At 43.0% G+C, this 19,133-nt stretch overlaps 1 protein-coding gene across 2 annotated transcripts in view; it reads left to right on the top strand.

Annotated features, from left to right (window-relative positions):
- SV2C (synaptic vesicle glycoprotein 2C) overlaps positions 1–19,133 on the top strand; it is a 161,107-nt gene that overhangs the window by 119,666 nt on the left and 22,308 nt on the right. For both annotated transcript variants that reach the window (XM_068965672.1, XM_068965671.1), the window contains exons 4-7: positions 10,256–10,389; positions 10,838–10,927; positions 15,314–15,424; positions 15,984–16,072. In XM_068965672.1, coding sequence (XP_068821773.1) covers positions 10,256–10,389; positions 10,838–10,927; positions 15,314–15,424; positions 15,984–16,072 — 424 coding nt within the window. The remainder of the gene's footprint in view (positions 1–10,255; positions 10,390–10,837; positions 10,928–15,313; positions 15,425–15,983; positions 16,073–19,133) is intronic.

Below are 19,133 nucleotides of genomic sequence, written 5' to 3'. Positions count from 1 at the left end.
TGTGAGGAAGGAAGGCTGAGTGTCTCCACTCGGGCTGGGGTCTTTCATGAACATCTGATGACCGTGAACATCAGGAATTTGAGATGATCAGTAGGCTCTTCTAGGGGTGGGATTAAACTGGATACAAGCGATCGGTATCCAGCTATGGGGCTCATGGAGTGGACCTCTCCCAGAGTCATGTTTCCATCCAGTGTGCCTGGACGCCTGATGTAATGTCTTCTTTCTGAGGTCCCAGGTCACTGTGATCACATGAATTTCCTAGCCAGCGCAAAAGGAATTTTTTCAGCATAAATGACAAAACTCTAAGGGCCATTTGGGGCCTGAATCAAGAGCTAAGCAGCTGTTTCGCTTGTCAAGTGTTAAATGATTTGTTCTGGATGAGAGGCTACAAGGCAAGAAACAGGGCTAGAAAAACAGAAGCAGGTAGAGAGGCCAGCAGTTAGTGGAGATGTTTGAGGGTGACCTTTGGCACCAGCAACAGAGAACACTCGGGCTGACCTCTGTTGTCATAACACGGGAAATATTACAACCCCTTCCTCATCCCCAACCAGAGGAGAAAAACTTTCTTCTAAGAATAGGTTCCTTGAGCATTTCTGTGCTGTCTTTAAAAAATCTGCTGGGAAGGAAGAGAGAGCCTTTGTTGATCATGAGCAAAATTTCGTAAAGAACAAAAGGAAATCTTCATCTGAAATAGAATAGGGGCCATGAAGTTGTATGTATGTTTTTCTAATTTTTTTAGGAAAAAAAATAGTATTATAAGGACAACTAATTTGAAAGCAGATTGATTTGCTAATATAGGGAGTAGGTATCACTTTGCTACAAGTTTCCTACCAAGCCTTGGGCATGTTTCAGTACAAACTGTGGTTTACAAGTTTGTTTTGTTCTGCTCAGTTTTGAAAGCGTTCCATTTCTTGCCATGGATCTGTAAGGAGAGGGTTTCCTGTGACTTCATCTGGTGCAGGCACAAGATCTTAGAACCTTAGCCCCCGCAAGGGCTTTTAGTCCAAATTAGTCCAATTTTCCGACCAACGTTAATTCCGAATATTTATTTTTGTTCACTTTTCAGTTTCCTGAGACAATGTCTGTTCACAAAATGAATACAGTTGATTTATTATTTGTCCATGAACATCAGCTTATGTAAGAGTTTATGTATTAATATGTCTCTAAACATATACAGTTCCTTTTAAATAAACATTCATGTAAGTAAAATAGAGAAGGAAAGTTAATGTGTGCTTATACGTGCTATAAGATAATAATATGAAATATAGTCAATGTGTATTTACAGAGTAATGAGCTGCCTTTATATGCATTTATGATATAAGCTTCATTTGTATATGGTCAAGATTTGACTATCCTATAGGCTATTGTGGTGTATATTTTTATGAAAATCTTTGATAAAATTTTAATTGACCTACATTATCATTACACTAGTACTATATTATTGTCTGTCTGCAAAGAAAATTCCAAAGGATCTTTGTTTGAAACAGACACATACATCTCTCTCTCTCTCACACACCCACACCCACACCCCCACACACACACACCACACACCACACACACCACACACACCCCCACACACTCACCCATACCCACACACACACACACCACACACACACACACACTATGCTGTCAGGTTTTTTTAAGCCTGCGGACTTATTTCAGTCAGTGAAGTTTGGGAAGCATCACGCTTGAATGAGTCTTACATGCTTTTACCAGGAGCTCTTTCTGGAAAGGTCCTCTCATTCTTTCTTTTCATCTTTGGCGCACTCACAGCAGATACACCCTGAAAAATAAGCCCATGAATTTCTGTGTTGCAAAAGCCATCAGGAAGCTTGCTTCTTCAAAAGTGCTTAGGATCACAAGCCAGACTCAGGAACCAGGGCCATAATCTAACTTCCTGCTGCTGTTTGACACTGGCACTGTGCATTCTAAATGGTAGGACCAGAGCTTAGAAATGGAAACAGAACTAATAGGAAAGGTCAGCTTGTTGCGTGGCCAGCTCTTACAGATGGATCCCCTTGGGCCATCCCCCTCAAATGTGGAAATCCAGTTGAATTGACTCTCTCTTCTTAAAGGCATGATTATGTACTGCAGGCAGAACCTAGCCAGGTCTGCGTGCGTGTGTGTGAGATTGCTCTATGCATCCCCGTCGGCAATGGTGCTCATGTTATTACTGCTTGAGACGTAACTGGCCTTGGCCGGAGAATCCAGAATCAACCTATAAGTGGTTAGTTTTAAAGATGAAAAGTCTGTAAATACCGTTTCCTTTCCTACTCAGAGACACCGGGGCACTTCCTCGCTGCTCTCCGTAAATGAGCCCTGTGGTCCCAATGCTTGGATGCATCACAGTCACAATTAACGTTAGTTTAGTTCTGAAAATTGTGTGAATGCCAAATAGTGTCGTGGCAATCATTCGAGCTTCCTTGTCTTCTCTCTTCTCCCATCGGACCTTACATTTCAGAGAAACCAAAGGCTTGCAACTCTTTGAAAAGATTTTTCCCCACTTTGAGTTAAAAGTAGTACAAGGTGATACAAAACTCAAAAATTAAATAATGCCAAAGCAAAAGGCCTCTAAGAGGTCCCACTCCCTACCTTGAATAGCCATGTAAAAGTGGTTGGGTGTCTTTTCCTCCCACTTGTATTCTAGATATAATGATATAGTCTATGTGTATATAAAAGTGAAACCACTACTGTTTACACTGTTTTGAAAAGAACTCACTGAGCAATGTAACTTGGACAGTTCCGAAATCAGTTCAGACAAATCTGCCTCGTTCTTTGCCAGTAGTTATATGGTCTTCCATAACATGGCTGTACCATAGTTTATTTAACTATTTCGCTCATCCTCATGTTCTCCTGCCTCCACCCACTTTTTTTTTTTTAATGAATGAGAAGAAAGTGGAAAATCTTTGCTGATATCGGCCACAAGAACTGTCCAGCTGCCCCTGGTTAAATCTTACGACGTCACAGATGATGCCAGATGCATGACAGTCTGACTTTCTAGCTGAGGACTAATGTTTCATGCTGATTAGACAGTGTTTATACTTTAAACCACTGACAGGTTGAGGGGATAACATTTTATTTCCATAAGAATAAAAGCAGAAACTCATCTGATCCTTGTTCACTTCCTGAGCTTATTGACCACTTGAGAAAAATGCATTTGGGAGCCACTTTTCCAAAGAGAACTTCAGTTGGCAATGTGCCTTGTGAGTTAACACCACTGACACGTAAATATAGGTGATTTAATTCTTAGCTATTGAAAAGTGATCTGACCTATAATACTTATTTTTACTAATTAATAGTAATGTTTTAGAACATTGGATCTGTGTTTTATCCCTAAAATCTACCTTCTTACCAAAGACTGGATCATTGATCATATCAGATAACTAGCAACCAAATGTGAGTCAACAGAGTAGGTGCTAACTCACCCATGCTCAGGGAGAACATGCAGAAAAGAACATGAAAGCCAGCATTCTTCTCCATGAGCCCCACACTTCTGTCTTGGCACCTTGAAAGATTTCAGACGGTCAGGCAGCTGGGAAGGCAGCTGGTTTCTGCAGCCCCAGAGCATATCAGCTTGAGCCTGGTAAATGGCCTTGATTATCATGCAAGACACAGAACACTCTTATTAGAGCTGCATTGACTAGCGCGGTACAGTCACAGCTTTCTGTAATACCCTAACTGAGGCCCTTCCTTGCATGCAGTTTACATTATGTATAAATAAATCCCTCAGTATGACATTTTAATAGGTATTTTTAAACAAAGTCCAGAGGACAACTAGAACCACCATTTCTGCAAGAATTTTTTTTTTTTTGGTAAGACAAAAAAGGCATGATGCCAACATGAAGAAAAGGATCCATTTTACTAAGTGTGGCTGAATATCCTAAAGCAACAACCACTTTCCCAGTGGCATGTGGTTCGTATCACGGTCTGGTCCTTCACTCCACGCTGATGGCTCCCCACTCCCGGATGTCTGTGGTTTGGGCTTTGCATCCCTTGCAAACGCAAATATAACTCATCTTGAAATGGAGCTGGAGAGGAGGGGTCCTGAGAATTCATGGCTGAGGAGTTACAGCAGCCAGTGTTTCACCCCATCATTCTTTCATTCGTGTTTAATCTTGATAGTGGCATTTCAGTTTTACGAAGGATCTGCAAGGTCGTTTCTCAAAACCCTCCCTCTGTCGATCCCTCACTCAGGCCACAGAAGGTCACCCATCAGTCTCCCCCTGCCCCAGCCCAGGGCATATCCAGAAGGGCAAGGAGGGGTGAGCTCCTTTTCTGGGACTCGCACTCGGGTCAAGGGCTCTCCTCCTCTCTCCAAGTCAGAGGGCTGTCATGTAGTAGAAGAGAGTCAGGGGTCGGGCATGGCACAGTTAGTCTTGGCCGGTCTCACCTACTTCTTTGGTGCTGATTTGAACTGTTTCTGTCACTTGAATGTTAGAAATTTAAGATTTTGCTCTCCATGTTCACAAACCTGAATCAGACAAGAAATTTGGCAAGGGCTCTTAAGAGAAGCCTCCTTCGGATTGATGCCTGTGGCCCTTCTCTACTCCCTCTCCCCTTTTTTTAGAGCCTGTTCTAGCATGAATCCTACTGTTTCTCATGTCTGTTAACACATCTGCCTCCTCTTTTGAACTCGGACTCATGGAGGGCAGGGAATAAGTGTTAGCTGCCACATCTCAGCACTGTGACTGGCACATAGAGGCACTCAATAAAAGTATGAATGAATGAACAGAGAGAAAATTAAGGGATCACTAGACATCAGGGGAGTGCAAATCAACACCATGATGAGATACCACTGCGCACATATAGAATGGCCCAAACTTACCCCTCCCCCAAAAACTAACAAAGAAGTGGAAGGAAGTGTGTGGAGCAGCTGGACTCTCATACACTAGTGGTTCAGTTCAGTCGCTCAGTCTCGTGTCCGACTCTTTGTGACCCCATGGATTGCAGCACGCCAGGCCTCCCTGTCCATCACCAACTCCTGGAGTTTACTCAAACTCATGTCCATTGAGTTGGTGATGCCATCCAACCATCTCATCCTCTGTCGTCCCCTTCTCCTCCCACCTTTAATCTTTCCCAGCATGAGGGTCTTTTCAAATGAGTCAGCTCTTGGCATCAGGTGGCCAACGTAATGGAGTCTCAGCTTCAACATCAGTCGTTCCAATGAGTATGCAGCCCTGATCTCCTTTAGGATGGACTGGTTGGATCTCCTTGCAGTCCAAGGGACGCTCAAGAGTCTTCCCCAACACCACAGTTCAAAAGCATCAACACTAGTGGTAGGAGGGCAAAATGGCACAGCCACTGTGGAAAACAGTTTGGCAATTTCTTATAAAGCTAAACTAATGAAATGACTTAATTTGCCTGCTCTTAGATATTTACCCAAGAGAAAGGGAAAACTTTGGAACACGCAAAAACCCATCTGAAATATTTATAACAGCTTTATTTATAATCCCCTAAAAATGGAGAAATTCCAATTGTCCTTCAGCTGGTGAGTGGGCAAACAAATGAAATATTCGTACAATGAAATGTTACTGTGCAATGAAAAGGAGCAAGCTATTAATATGAGCAACAGTCTGCACAGATGCCTTATGCTAAGTGTGAGAAGCAAGATTTTAAAAGATGCATATAAAATAAATCCATTTATATGACATTGTGCAAAATTATAGGGATGGAGGACAGACCAGTGATTGCCAGGGGTTAGGCTTTGAAGAGGGGTTGACTCCAAAGGTATGACCTAAATCAAATCCCTAATGATTATACAGTGGAAGTGAGAAATAGATTTAAGGGACTAGATCTGATAGAGTGCCTGATGAACTATGGATGGAGGTTCATGACATTGTACAGGAGACAGGGAGCAAGACCATCCGAAAGAAAAAGAAATGCAAAAAAGCAAAATGGCTGTCTGAGGAGGCCTTACAAATAGCTGTGAAAAGAAGAGAAGTGAAAAACAAAGGAGAAAGGGAAAGATATACCCATTTGAGTGCACAGTTCCAAAGAATAGCAAGGAGAGATAAGAAAGCCTTCCTCAGAGATCAATGCAAAGAAATAGAGGAAAACAATAGAATGGACAAGACTAGAGATCTCTTCAAGAAAATTAGAGATACCAAGGGAACATCTCATGCAAAGATGGGCTCAATAAAGGACAGAAATGGTGTGGACCTAACAGAAGCAGAAGATATTAAGAGGTGGCAAGAATACACAGAAGAACTGTATAAAAAAGATCTTCACGACCCAGGTAATCATGAAGGTGTGATCACTCACACTCTCCTAGAGCCAGACATCCTGGAATGTGAAGTCAAGTGAGCCTTAGGAAGCATCACTACAAACAAAGCTAGTGGAAGTGATGGAACTCCAGTTGAGCTATTTTAAATCCTAAAAGATGATGCTGTGAAAGTGCTGCACTCTATATGTCAGCAAATTTGGAAAACTCAGCAGTGGCCACAGGACTGGAAAAGGTCAGTTTTCATTCCAATCCCAAAGAAAGACAATGCCAAAGAATGCTCAAACTACCACACAATTGCACTCATCTCACACGCTAGTAAAGTAATGCTTAAAATTCTCCAAGCCAGGCTTCAGCAATATGTGAATTATGAACTTCCAGATATTCAAGCTGGTTTTAGAAAAGGCAGAGGAACCAGAGATCAAATTGCTAACATCTGCTGGATCATCAAAAAAGCAAGAGAGTTCCAGAAAAACATCTATTTCTGCTTTATTAACTATGCCAAAGCCTTTGACTATGTGGATCACAATAAACTGTGGAAAATTCTTCAAGACATGGGAACACCACACCACCTGACCTGCCTTTTGAGAAATCTGTATGCAGGGCAGGAAGCAACAGTTAGATCTGGTCATGGAACAACAGACTGGTTCCAAATAAGAAAAGGAGTACGTCAGGGTTGTATATTATCACCCTGCTTATTTAACTTATATGCAAAATACATCATGAGAAACGCTGGGCTGGAAGAAACACAAGCTGGAATCAAGATTGCCGGGAGAAATATCAATAACCTCAGATATGCAGATGACACCACCCTTATGGCAGAAAGTGAAGAAGAACTAATGGGCCTCTTAATTAAAGTGAAAGAGGAGAGTGAAAAAGTTGGCTTAAAACTCAACATTCAGAAAACTAAAATCATGGCATCCAGTCCCATCACTTCATGGCAAATAGATGGGTAAACAGTGGAAACAGTGGCTGACTTTATTTTTCTGGGCTCCAAAACCACTGCAGATGGTGACTGCAGCCATGAAATTAAAAGACGCTTACTCCTTGGAAGAAAAGTTATGACCAACCTAGACAACATATTAAAAAGCAGAGACATTACTTTACCAACAAAGGTCTGTCTACTCAAGGCTGTGGTTTTTCTAGTAGTCATGTATGGATGTGAAAGTTGGACTATAAAGAAAGCTGAGCGCCAAAGAATTGATGCTTTTGAACTGTGGTGTTGGAGAAGACTCTTGAGAGTCCCTTGGACTGCAAGGAGATCTGAATAATCCATTCTAAAAGAGATCAGTCCTGGGTGTTCATTGGAGGGACTGATGTTGAAACTGAAACTCCAATACTTTGGCCACCTGATGCGAAGAGCTGACTCATTTGAAAAGACCCTAATGCTTGGAAAGATTGAGGGCAGGAGGAGAAGGGGACAACAGAGGGTGAGATGGTTAGATGGCATCACTGACTCAATGGAGATGAGTCTGGGTGAACTCCAGAAGTTGGTGATGGACAGGGAGGCCTGGCGTAGGGTTGGAAAGAGTCGGACACAACTAAGCAACTAGACTGAACGGACTCCAAAGGGGCAGCAGGAAGGAATGTTCTGGGGTGATGGAACAGTGTGGATCCTGATTAGGATGATGCGTACCTGACGCTGGCATTTATCATACTCACAGAACAATGTAGTTTAAAAAGTATGAATGAATTTTACTGGATACAAACTGCAAATTTAACTGAAAAAGTATATCAGGGTTGTTTTTTTTCAGTGCAGATTCAGAAAAAAATGTTCAAAAGAAAACCTGAGTAACTAATGTCTTAGTAGCCTTCAGTGGTTCTGTATATGTTCATGTGTACATGCAGACACACAAAAGGGTATGCGTGTGCATGTGTGTGTATGTGTGTGCATTTGTTTAGCAAATATTTAAAGAGTGCTTCCTATGGACTAGGACTTGCCAAAAGCACTGAAGAGATATTGATGAACAACAAAAGCAGAATTTCTGCTTTCATGGTGTGGAAAGGGATAGACAGTAAACAAATAAACAAATCAGTGGATACACAGCTTTACATAATGGTAAGTGCTGTAGAGACAATAAGACAGGCCTTGAGGATAAAAGTGGAATTGACGCTTGGGGCCTCTCTGAAGAAATGACCTTAAACTGAGACCTGGAAAGTACAAAGGAGGCGTCCACGTGTGCAAATGCTCAGAGCAGTTCAGGCACAGAAAATGTCGAATGCAAAGACTGTGAGGGGACTTCACTGAGGACAAGAAATACTGAACAGTCTCTCACTCCGACACTCTTAGAAAGGCTGGCTGACCTACAACCACCATCCTTTCGATGCAAGGCTGGGCTTCCTGGGAAATAAGGCAACGCCTTTAAAATGGAACTAAGCTTTGTGCATTTAGAGAGCTGGCAGCATGTTGGTGAGATGGACCAAGGGAGGGAGGGAGCCAGCAGCAGGCGAGCTCAGAGACGTAGGTGGGGACCCGTTTCTGTCGGCTCCAGCCCTTTTGAAAAAATTCCTTTATATGAAGCTCTCAGATCCAATGTGAAGTGAACATGGTATGTTTTCTTAGTTCCATCATAGAATTTCCTCTGTATTTTGGATATTTGAGACGTCTGAACTTCTGCTACAGGAAACATTGAGAGTAGACATCCCCGCCCACAGTTTACGATGTAGTTAATTTAGCAGTCCACAGAGTCCTCATGTGTTAAATTCCCAGAAACTGCTCATGAATCTAAGGCTGATGTCACATGTCATTGGTGTTTACATCATTTACCAACAAATTTCATGTTTAAGAGTGAGCACAGGCTTGAGGACATGATATGGTATAAGATTCCACCTCAAACCCCGGTGGAGAAGGTTCTGGTATATAACTTCAGCTGCCTGGCCTTGAGGAACTCATGTCACCTTCAGAATCTCTCTTGGCCTCTGGGCAAACAGTGAATAATTACACTGCTCTCCTGGGGATGGAATGTAGACTATCTGACTTTTGCTCACAGCAGCCTTCTAAATACCAAGCATTGCAAAAATTAGAATTTTGCCTCACCATAATTCATCTCTGCCTCCATAAATCTCTTCTCTGTTTTCAATTAGATTTGATATGCTTCATTATTTCTCCTTTAGAATCATGGTGGAATGTTGCTTTCAACCATTTTATATTCATTCAAATATTGGTTTTCTTTTAGTTCTTGAAGAGATTTCTGTTGGTATCCCATTTGCTTGTTTTCATTGTATATGGCATATGTGTGGAAGCATGGGCAAATGCCAGGTCTTAATCATTGTGCTGGTCGGCATGCTGGCAGGAAACAGTGCCACCCTTGGCAGGAGTCACTGAAAAGAGCTGTGTGGGAACGGTCAAGAGAAACCCATACAGAATGATAAAGCACCCTGGAGCTAGTAGCGGAAGGGCCTCCTGTACTCGCTTACGCCTCAGGTCAGGAGGAGAGTGGGACTGCCAGAACCCCACAAGAGATGTGGTTCCATGAGAAGGTTCCCAGGGATGAGCACACCCACTGTCAAGCCTCCATGCGACCAGCGGGAGGGGAGAAGGGAGGGAAGGGGAGTAAATATCCTGAACCCTGACCCCACCCTCTGTGCTCCTGCCAGTGCTTCCTTCATCCAGCCCAGCTGGGAGCCGATGGACCAGGCAGCCAGTCAGTGTGGCCCACGGGGGGCCGGTTCCTGGCTCACAGCAGAGGCAAGGGTCCAGAGTAATCTGAAGGAGCAGACAGGGGATACCCAGCCCAGGAGTCTGCTGGAGAAAGCACTGCCCCAAATTCATTGACCTGGGTCTTTGCAGTTTGCTTGTCCAAAAATATACGTGCACCTCCATCCCCAGCCCCAGCCCGCGTTGGTTGCAAGCTCCTTTCTTCTCAGCACTGTTATTGGCCGTCTTCAAGTCGAGCTGGGCACTGTGGCTCATGCCCAGATCAGCTCACTCTTCTGGGGGTGGTAAGAGTTGGCCATTGATCGGTTCCAGGTGTGGACGCTCACAGGGGTGTGGGGTCCTCGCTCCCGCTCACCCCTCCCCTCTTCCTTTCCCAGGGTGGAGCTTCAGCATGGGGTCAGCCTACCAGTTCCACAGTTGGCGTGTGTTTGTCATCGTCTGCGCCCTCCCCTGTGCCTCCTCGGTGGTGGCCCTCACGTTCATGCCCGAAAGCCCACGGTTCTTGCTGGAGGTAACGTTCATCATTACAAATACTCAAGGAAGCCAGAAACATTGAAACAAGTTCCTTTTAATCCTAGGAGAGTATGTTTGCCTCTTCAGGAGGTTCATTTTTCCTTCCTCCTACAGAACTATGAAGGGTTTGGTTTCATGGAGACATAGTTTCAACAACCAGCATGTGAAAAGGCTGCCTCATGGCCTGAAAGCACTAATGTTCCTCCTCAAGCAAGTGGTTTCCCTCCGTGAAGAAAACGCGCCTTATTGTTTTATAAAGGAAACACTATTCCTTGAGCTGCTGCTGCACTCAGGGTATCAAGGTGTCTGTGTTTCCAGTGGGATGAACCTAAACCATTTGCACTGTTGCACCCAATGGGATCTGACAATATCACATGGTTATTGGAAAATCGGGGAGCATGTGTGTTTCACGTCCTGGCCATTCACTGTCGACTCATATCGCTTAGGTTGGGAAACATGATGAAGCCTGGATGATTCTGAAGTTAATTCACGACACAAACATGAGAGCACGGGGTCAGCCTGAGAAGGTCTTCACGGTGAGTACTGCTCGGTGAACCCTTTATGCCAGAGGCCGAGAAACCTTTTCTGAAAAGGCCTGGTCGTAAATTCCTCTCTCGCTGCACCCGCCACTCGTTTCTCAGCATCTCATACTTGCTGCCGCACTGCTGTCGTATGTGCTTTGACCTCTGCGTGGAATGGTCTTCCATCCTCCAGTTACAAAATGTATCCTCAATGGGGAAAACTCATCTAAACTAATAAAAAATTGAATGCATAGTATTTTTTGGAAAGAATAGTATTTTTTTTTCTCAGAACCTCCACCAAAATAAAAACGAGTGGTTTTTAAATCCTTTGATGTAGGCAACATGTAATTACACCAAAAATGTCTAAGTTAGGTTTAAAGGTGATATAAGCAACATATTCAATGTCTTATAAACAGTGTCAGTTATAGGTCTTAAAATAAGTAAAATAGTTCCTAATTAAACAATCCCTTGACACTTATTGACTTGTTACATTTTTAATATGAAACAGATTTTTCGTAATATGAAGGTATAATTCAGTCTGGCCTCTATCTAAATGATCACAGATTCTTAATTAATATAAATTTTTCCTGCAGTGTAATGGAGGAACAAAGGTAAATAATGGATGTCCACCATTGAGGACCTGGAATCCTCTGAGTGAACCCTGCTTTTGAGTAGACTCACTACAGAGGAAGAGTAGATTAAAGGATCATAAGGCAGAAGGAATCTTGAGGTGTCAATGTCACCTAACTCTTCTCAGCCGGTTGAGAACAAACCCTCTACCCAAGATTTCTGAGAAGGTGTCTCTGTAGAACCTCACTGTCCTGCTAACCTGCTTTTTCTTCCAGAAGGTCTCAGTTACCAAGTTCATTCACGATCGTCTACATCAATATGACTGTATAAAGGTTAGGTGGGAATAAGATGGGACCACTCTAAAAGAACGGGTCATCTCAATCATTTATATGTGACTTCCAAAGTCATTACAGGATTCCACCAGGACACATTCGATCTTTTTCTTATTATATCTACAACATGGCAAATTCACATGCCTTCCGCAAAGGTCTTCTTCCTGTGCACCTAATTTGAATACTGTTTTTCAGGATGTTGTTTGCAGCAAACTCCTCTTTCAAGTTCATTCACATTCTCCTTAGCTGATCTCAGCTACTTCCCAGATCTTTTTCTCCAAATGGACAAACTGAGCTCCAGACATACATGTTGAAGGGCTTTGTGGCCATACTCCTATGTACTAGAGGCCCTTCAAATTCTGAATTTCTAAATCTGAACTTCTCACCTGAAGAGTCTCCAAGTCTCTTCTTTGTCCGAAGACTTATCAGCAAGTGCCACCAGCACCAGCAAAACTAGACCCCTGAAAACTATCCTATTTCTTTCTTTCCTTTATCTCCATTATGTCCAAAAAATCCAGTATGTCTCATTATTCTCCATCCTAAATATCTCTCATCATTGTCTCTTACTTTCTACCCTTATTGCCACTGATTTGGTTCATTCCTTCCTACTCCCTGCCCTCTGCGCTTGCACCATTCTTCAGGAGTCACAAAGATTAATTGCAGTTTCCAATACAGTCTTTTCTCTTACACCTCTGGATGTTTGCATGTGGTATTCCTCCCACTTGGAATGCCCTTCAAATCGTTGATAACACATGGCAAATGTCATACTTCTCCGTAAGCTCCAGCTCAAATTCCACAGTCCATCAAGTCTTCTCTCTCACTCCCAGGTCAGCTTGGGTGTTCTGTACAGTATGTCTTTCCCATCTGATGCAGATTTCCACTGGGATACTTTCTAATTTATCTGGTAATTGCTTAGAAAGCACGATGCTTTATGATTGCATCTCCAGGGTCTGTACCAGTCCTGGCTCCCATGAGTGCTGATGAAAGAATGTACAAACAAACAGACATGAAGCAATGGAGAAGAAGCCTCTCAAAAGTAATACATTGAGTCAGAATGGCCTTCGTCAAAAACACACAAATAACAAATGTTGGTGAGAATGTGGAGAAAAGGGACCCTTTGTACATTGTTGTTGAGAAGTGTAAATTGGTGAAGACACTGTGGAACACAGTAGGGAGATTCCTCAAAAAACTGAAAATAGAACTACCATATGACTTAACAATGCCGCTCCTGGGTATACATCCAAAAAAAACTCAAAAATGTTAATTTGAAAAGATACATGAACCCATGCAACCCATTGTTCACAGCGTTATTTATGATAGCCAAGATACAGAAGCAGTCTATGTGTCCATTAGCGGATGGATGAAGAAGATGATATTATAAACAGCAGAATATTACTCAGCCATAAAAAAGAATAAAATTTTGCCATTTACAGCAGTATGGGTGAACTTGGAGGGCATTGTGCTAAATGAAATAATTCAGACAGAGAAAGACAAATACTGTATACCACTTTTATGTGGAATCTAAAAAAACACAGCAACCTAGTGAATATAACAAAACAAGTGGGCTCACAGGTATAGAGAACAAACTAGTGGTTAGCAGTGGGGAGAAGGGGGAGGAGAGGAGAGGGACAGTAAAGGGGTAGGAGAAAAAGGAATTATTATGGGATTATATGAAATCATATGCATGAACCTTTTGAAATTGTAAAACACTATAGAATTCAATGACTCTTTCATTCAATACAAAAAAAGATTTGTTGTTCAGTCACTAAGTCATGTCCGACTCTTTGCGACCCCATGGACTGCCACATGCCAGGCTTCCACGTCCTCCGCTATCTCCTGGAACCTGCTCAAGTTCATGTCCATTGAGTCAGTGATGCTATCTTTAAAAAAAAAAAAAAAAAGGAATACCCCTGTGATTTAAAAACAAAACAAAACTCTAGAGTGCCACAAAATAATGACTGGTTTGTAGCTGACCCTGTTTGGAATCCTGCTTTTAACTCAGACATCATCGTCACTAAATACAGACATCTTTGTTTACATAGCCAGGGAGAGGCTACTGCCCACCTGGTATAATTCAAAAGATACCGAGGGTCCTCAAATCACCTCTGTCAAAAGCCAGTCTCAGTACCTGGATTTGTGCAGTAGAAGTACTGCTTCGGATGTTGGCAGTCTCTCCAGAAAGATCCGCCCAGAAGTTATCCCTGGCAGGGATAGCGTGTTTGTACATTCCTGTTCTCTCGGGTTTGTCAAAAGCAGGTAGGTTTTGACTAACAAGGTAAGATGGGATAGGTCCACAAAGGAAAAACGCTTTCCTTTTTTCCCCCCTCTTTTCAGGCTTCATTCTCTGTGCTGAAAGCACTGCTTCTCCTGACTCTTGGCTCTTTTCCTTAGGAGAAGGAGGCTAGCTTAAGTCAGGGATACAGGCTGTACCTCCATCATTTGTTCCCCTTCTGTCACTGAAGAGTCAGTGTTGGTGCTTGCAACTTAAACTCATTCATTGAACTTCATCTTCAGGTCACCTGTGGGTATTTGCTGACTAGTCACTGTCGGTTTGGGCTTCCCAGGTGATGGTAGGGATAACGAATCTGCCTGCTAACACAGGAGACATGGGTTTGATCCCTGGGCCAGGAAGATCTCCTGGAGGAGGAAATGGCAGCCCACTTCAGTATTCTTGCATGGGAAATCCTATGGACAGAGGAGCCTGGTGGGCTCCAGTTCATGGGGTTGCAAAGAGTCAGATGTAACTGAACGCACACTATTTGGTTGTGAGAGAAGGAAGAGAGGGTCAAGAATGGAAGTTATATGGGAAAGTTCTAAGAACTCTGTTTAGGGGCCAAATTCATCGAGTAAGTAGGTTCCAAAGAAAAGTGTGTTCAGTCACTTTTGTCTAAGCAAAGTAATTCTTAATCCACAAGTGGCTCTATCTGGAGTTTTATCTGCTAGTGTGTGCTTTTTTTTAAGTTTATTTTCTTGACATGGAGTTGATTTACAATGTTGTGTTAATTTCTGCTGTACAGCAAAGGGATTCAGTTAGGCATGTCTATGCATTCTTTATCGTGTTCTTTTCCATTATGGTTTTTCACAAGATACAGTTCCCTGTGCCATACAGTAGGACTCTGTTGTTTATCCGTTCTCTTTGTAATAGTTTGCTAATCCCAAACTCTCAGTCCTTCCCTCCCCCACCTCCCAGTGTGTGCCTTTTTAGTCGTGATTCAGAGAAGGGCATTTTGTTTCGTTTAATTCCATTACTACTTACTCCTCCCCCTCTTCTTTATGGCGTTCACCCTCTCATTCATTCTTTATTCAGTTCTTGTAGGTGCCTTTGAATCTGTATACTGACACCAGTGCTCTCATATTTATGGATACCTGCTTATGTATCAAACACCTGCTTCCTTTTTGTTGGCGTCCGCTTTCACTCCTTTAAAAACAAATTGTAAGCCTAAACACTACAACTTCAGAGACGAAAACTCAGCACTTTGCCCTCTGTTGCTCTTTACAGGTAAACAGGATCAAAACCCCAAGACAGATAGATGAACTGATTGAAATTGAGAGTGACACGGGAACATGGTTCAGGAGGTGCTCTGTTCGCATCCGCACAGAACTGTATGGCGTAAGTAACAAGCCCGCCCTGACTCGCGGGCCTGCTTGTCGCTGGAGGTTAGTCAGAAACAGGGTTGACAGAATCCGCCCCGTGAGTGGGGCTCTTCCCCCTCCTACCCAAGGCACCTGACTCCTGGTGTGGGACCAGGCAATGGGATTCCCTTGCGATCAGCGGGGTTGCTTTTGGCGGGGAGGGAAGGTGTTAAACAAGGAGTCCTTCCAGTGACAGGGTACACCTGTCTGTTGGAAGCTGATAAATACAAATTCCAGCATTTGGTTTCCTGTAGCCTTTCGCTTTGGAGAAGGCAGTGGCAACCCACTCCAGTGTTCTTGCCTGGAGAATCCCAGGGACGGGGGAGCCTGGTGGGCTGCCGTCTATGGGGTCGCACAGAGTCGGACACCGCTGAAGCGACTTAGCAGCAGCAGCAGCCTTTAGCTTTTACATTTTAAGTCCAGATGAATCCAGCTGGAAGAAAAGGCAACATTTTTTTATAATTTGTCAGAGGGAGTTGGGAAGTCGAGTTGCCTAGGGACTGGCATAAGAAAACTAACTCTCTGATATTTCACAGATTTGGTTGACTTTTATGAGATGTTTCACCTACCCAGTCAGGGAAAATACCATAAAACTCACGATTGTATGGTTCACGCTGTCCTTTGGGTAAGTGATCCTTACGTTTTTGGTGAACGAAATCTTTAAATTTCCCTACTGTAACTCCCAACCTCGCTGCTTTCTTCTCTTATACTGTGATGCCGTTAACTCTAGGATTTTTTTTTTCTTTTTAGATTTGCTAACAGTTACAGTTTTTATCAAGCAATCAATTATTCATGTTGTCATAAAGCTGGGGTGGCAAAACCAACGGTGTTTGGAAAGTTCGATAAGACCAAGGATGCTTTGCTCCCATGAGTTCTCCACTCTCTCCTCATTGGTGGAGCTCCATCCCTGCTGGCCTCTTTGTTCTTCCTCCAATGTGCCAGAAGTTTCTTGAACATGTCCTATCTCGGGTCTGTGCCCTGCCCCTAGACATGGACCAGCTCGTTTCTCTCCTCCTTTGAGGCTTTCCTCCTATGCCGCCTTCTCAGTGATACTTCCCCAAGTACCTTTTTAAAACTGCAGCTTCTCAGTCCCCCTTCAGATTCCCTGTCCCCTTCTCAGCCTTATTATTCCCCATTGTGCCTTCTATCATCCTCTAATAGACAAAAAGCTTTTTCATTCTGTAGGAATAAAGAAGGCTCTGTCTTCCTCCTCTGGAAGCTCTGTGAGAACAGAGATTTTAAACTGTTTTGCTCACTGATATACAGCCCTGGCACAAAATAAGTGCTCAATAAATAGTTGTCAGGGCTTCACAGGGGGTTCAGTGGTAAAGAATCATCCTGCTAATGCAGGAGACAAATTTGAATACAGAGTTCCAAAGAATAGCAAGGAGAGATAAGAAAAGACTTCTTCAGTGATCAGTGCAAAGAAATAGAAGAAAACAATAGAATGGAAAAGACTAGAGATCTCCTCAAGAAAACTAGGTACACCAAGAGAATATTTCATGCAAAGATGGGCACAATAAAGGACAGAAATGATATGGACCGATCAGAAGCAGAAGATATTAAGAATAGGTGGCAAGAATACACAGAAAAACTATACAAAAAAGATCCTCATGACCCGGATAACCACAATTGTGTGATCACTGACCTAGAGCCAGACATCCTGGAATGTGAAGTCAAGTGGGCCTTAGAAAGCATCACTACGAACAAAGCTAGTGGAGGTGATGGAATTCCAGTTGAGCTATTTCAAATCCTGGAAGATGATGCTGTGCCAGATGATACTGGCACTCAGTATGCCAGCACTGGAAAATTCAACAGTGACCACAGTACTGAAAAAGATCAGTTTTCATTCCAATCCCAAAGAAAGGCAATGCCAAAGAATGTTCAGACTACCACACAATTGCACTCATCTCACATGCTAGCAAAATAATGCTCAAAATTCTCCAAGCCAGGCTCCAAGAGTATGTGAACCATGAACTTCCAGATGTTCAAATTGGTTTTAGAAAAGGCAGAGGAACCAGAGATCAAATCACCAATATCTGCTGGATCATCGAAAAAGCAAGAGAGTTCCAGAAAAACATCTACTTCTGGTTTATTGACTATGCCAAAGCCTTTGACTGTGTGGATCACAACAAACTGGAAAATTCTTAAAGAGATGGGAATACCAGACCACCTTGCCTGCCTCCTGAGAAATCTGTATGCAGGTCAAGAAGCAACAGTTATAACTGGACATGGAACAACAGGCTGGTTCCAAATCGGGAAACGAGTACATCAAGGCTGTATATTGTCACCCTGCTTATTTAACTTCTGTGCAGAGTACATCATGCGAAATGCCAGGCTGGATGAAGCACAAGCTGGAATCAAGATTGCCAGGAGAAATATCAATAACTTCAGATATGCAGATGACACTACGTTATGGCAGAAAGTGAAGAACTAAAGACCCTCTTGATGAAAATGAAAGAGGAGAGTGAAAAAGTTGACTTAAAACTCAACATTCAGAAAACTTAAGATCATCGCATCCAGTCCCACCACTTCATGGCAAATAGATGGGGAAACAATGGAAACAGTGAGAGACATTATTGAGACTTGATTTATCCAGAATCACTGCAGATGGTGACTGCAGCCATGAAATTAAAAGACACTTGCTCCTTGGAAGAAAAGCTATGACCAACCTAGACAGAATATTAAAAAGCAGAGACATTACTTTGCCAACAAAGGTCTGTCTAGTCAAGGCTATGGTTTTTCCAGTGGTCATGTATGGATGTGAGAGTTGGACTATAAAGAAAGGTGAGCACCGAAGAATTGATGCTTTTGAACTCTGGTGGTGGAGAAGACTCCTGAAAGTCCCTCGGACTGTAAGGAGATCTAACCAGTCCATCCTAAAGGAAATCAGTCCTGAATATTCACTGGAAGGACTGATGTTGAAGCTGAAACTCCAATACTTTGGCCACCTGATGTGAAGAACTGACTTATTGGACAAGACCCTGATGCTGAGAAAGACTGAAGGTGGGAGGAGAAGGGGATGACAGAGGATGAGATGGTTGGATAGCATCACCAACTCGATGGACATGAGTTTGAATAGGCTCTGGGAGTTGGTGAAGGGCAGGGAAGCCTGGTGTGCCGCAGTCCATGGGGTGGCAAAGAGTCAGACAAGACTGAGCAACTGAACTGAACTGAATGCGGAAGATAAGGAGATGCAAGTTCAAGGTCAGGAAGATTCCCTGGAGGGGGAAATGGCAACCCACTGCAGTATTCTTATCTAGAGAATCCTGGACAGAGGAGCCTGGCAGGCTACACTCCGTAGAGTCGCACAGAGTGGAGACGACTAAAGCGACTTAGCATGGATGTGTGCAAGTTTCTACTATGTGCTAAACACTGGCTAGATCCAAAGAAAAAGCAAAACAAACGTCTTGCTCTTGAAATGTGAAGAGTTACAGAATAATATCTATGATTTATTTTGTTTACTTACCTGTTATTGACCACATTTTAAGCCTTATGATTTCCTTAAACAGTCCCTGAAACTTCAAACAATATGTAGCATTCAGTGGCTATCCAGTAAACACTGGCTGAATAAATGGAACGTAGCAGAAACTCCTGCATGTTATTGATGATGAATGTTCCAGGGTGTCATGCTTCCCTCATTGTTGCCATTTTTGAAGATTTGTATCCTCTGGATATGAATAGAG

Source organism: Capricornis sumatraensis, chromosome 2 (genome assembly GCF_032405125.1).
Source record: "Capricornis sumatraensis isolate serow.1 chromosome 2, serow.2, whole genome shotgun sequence".
NCBI classification, from domain to species: Eukaryota; Metazoa; Chordata; class Mammalia; order Artiodactyla; family Bovidae; genus Capricornis; species Capricornis sumatraensis.
This window is presented reverse-complemented; position numbering and strand designations above follow the sequence as displayed.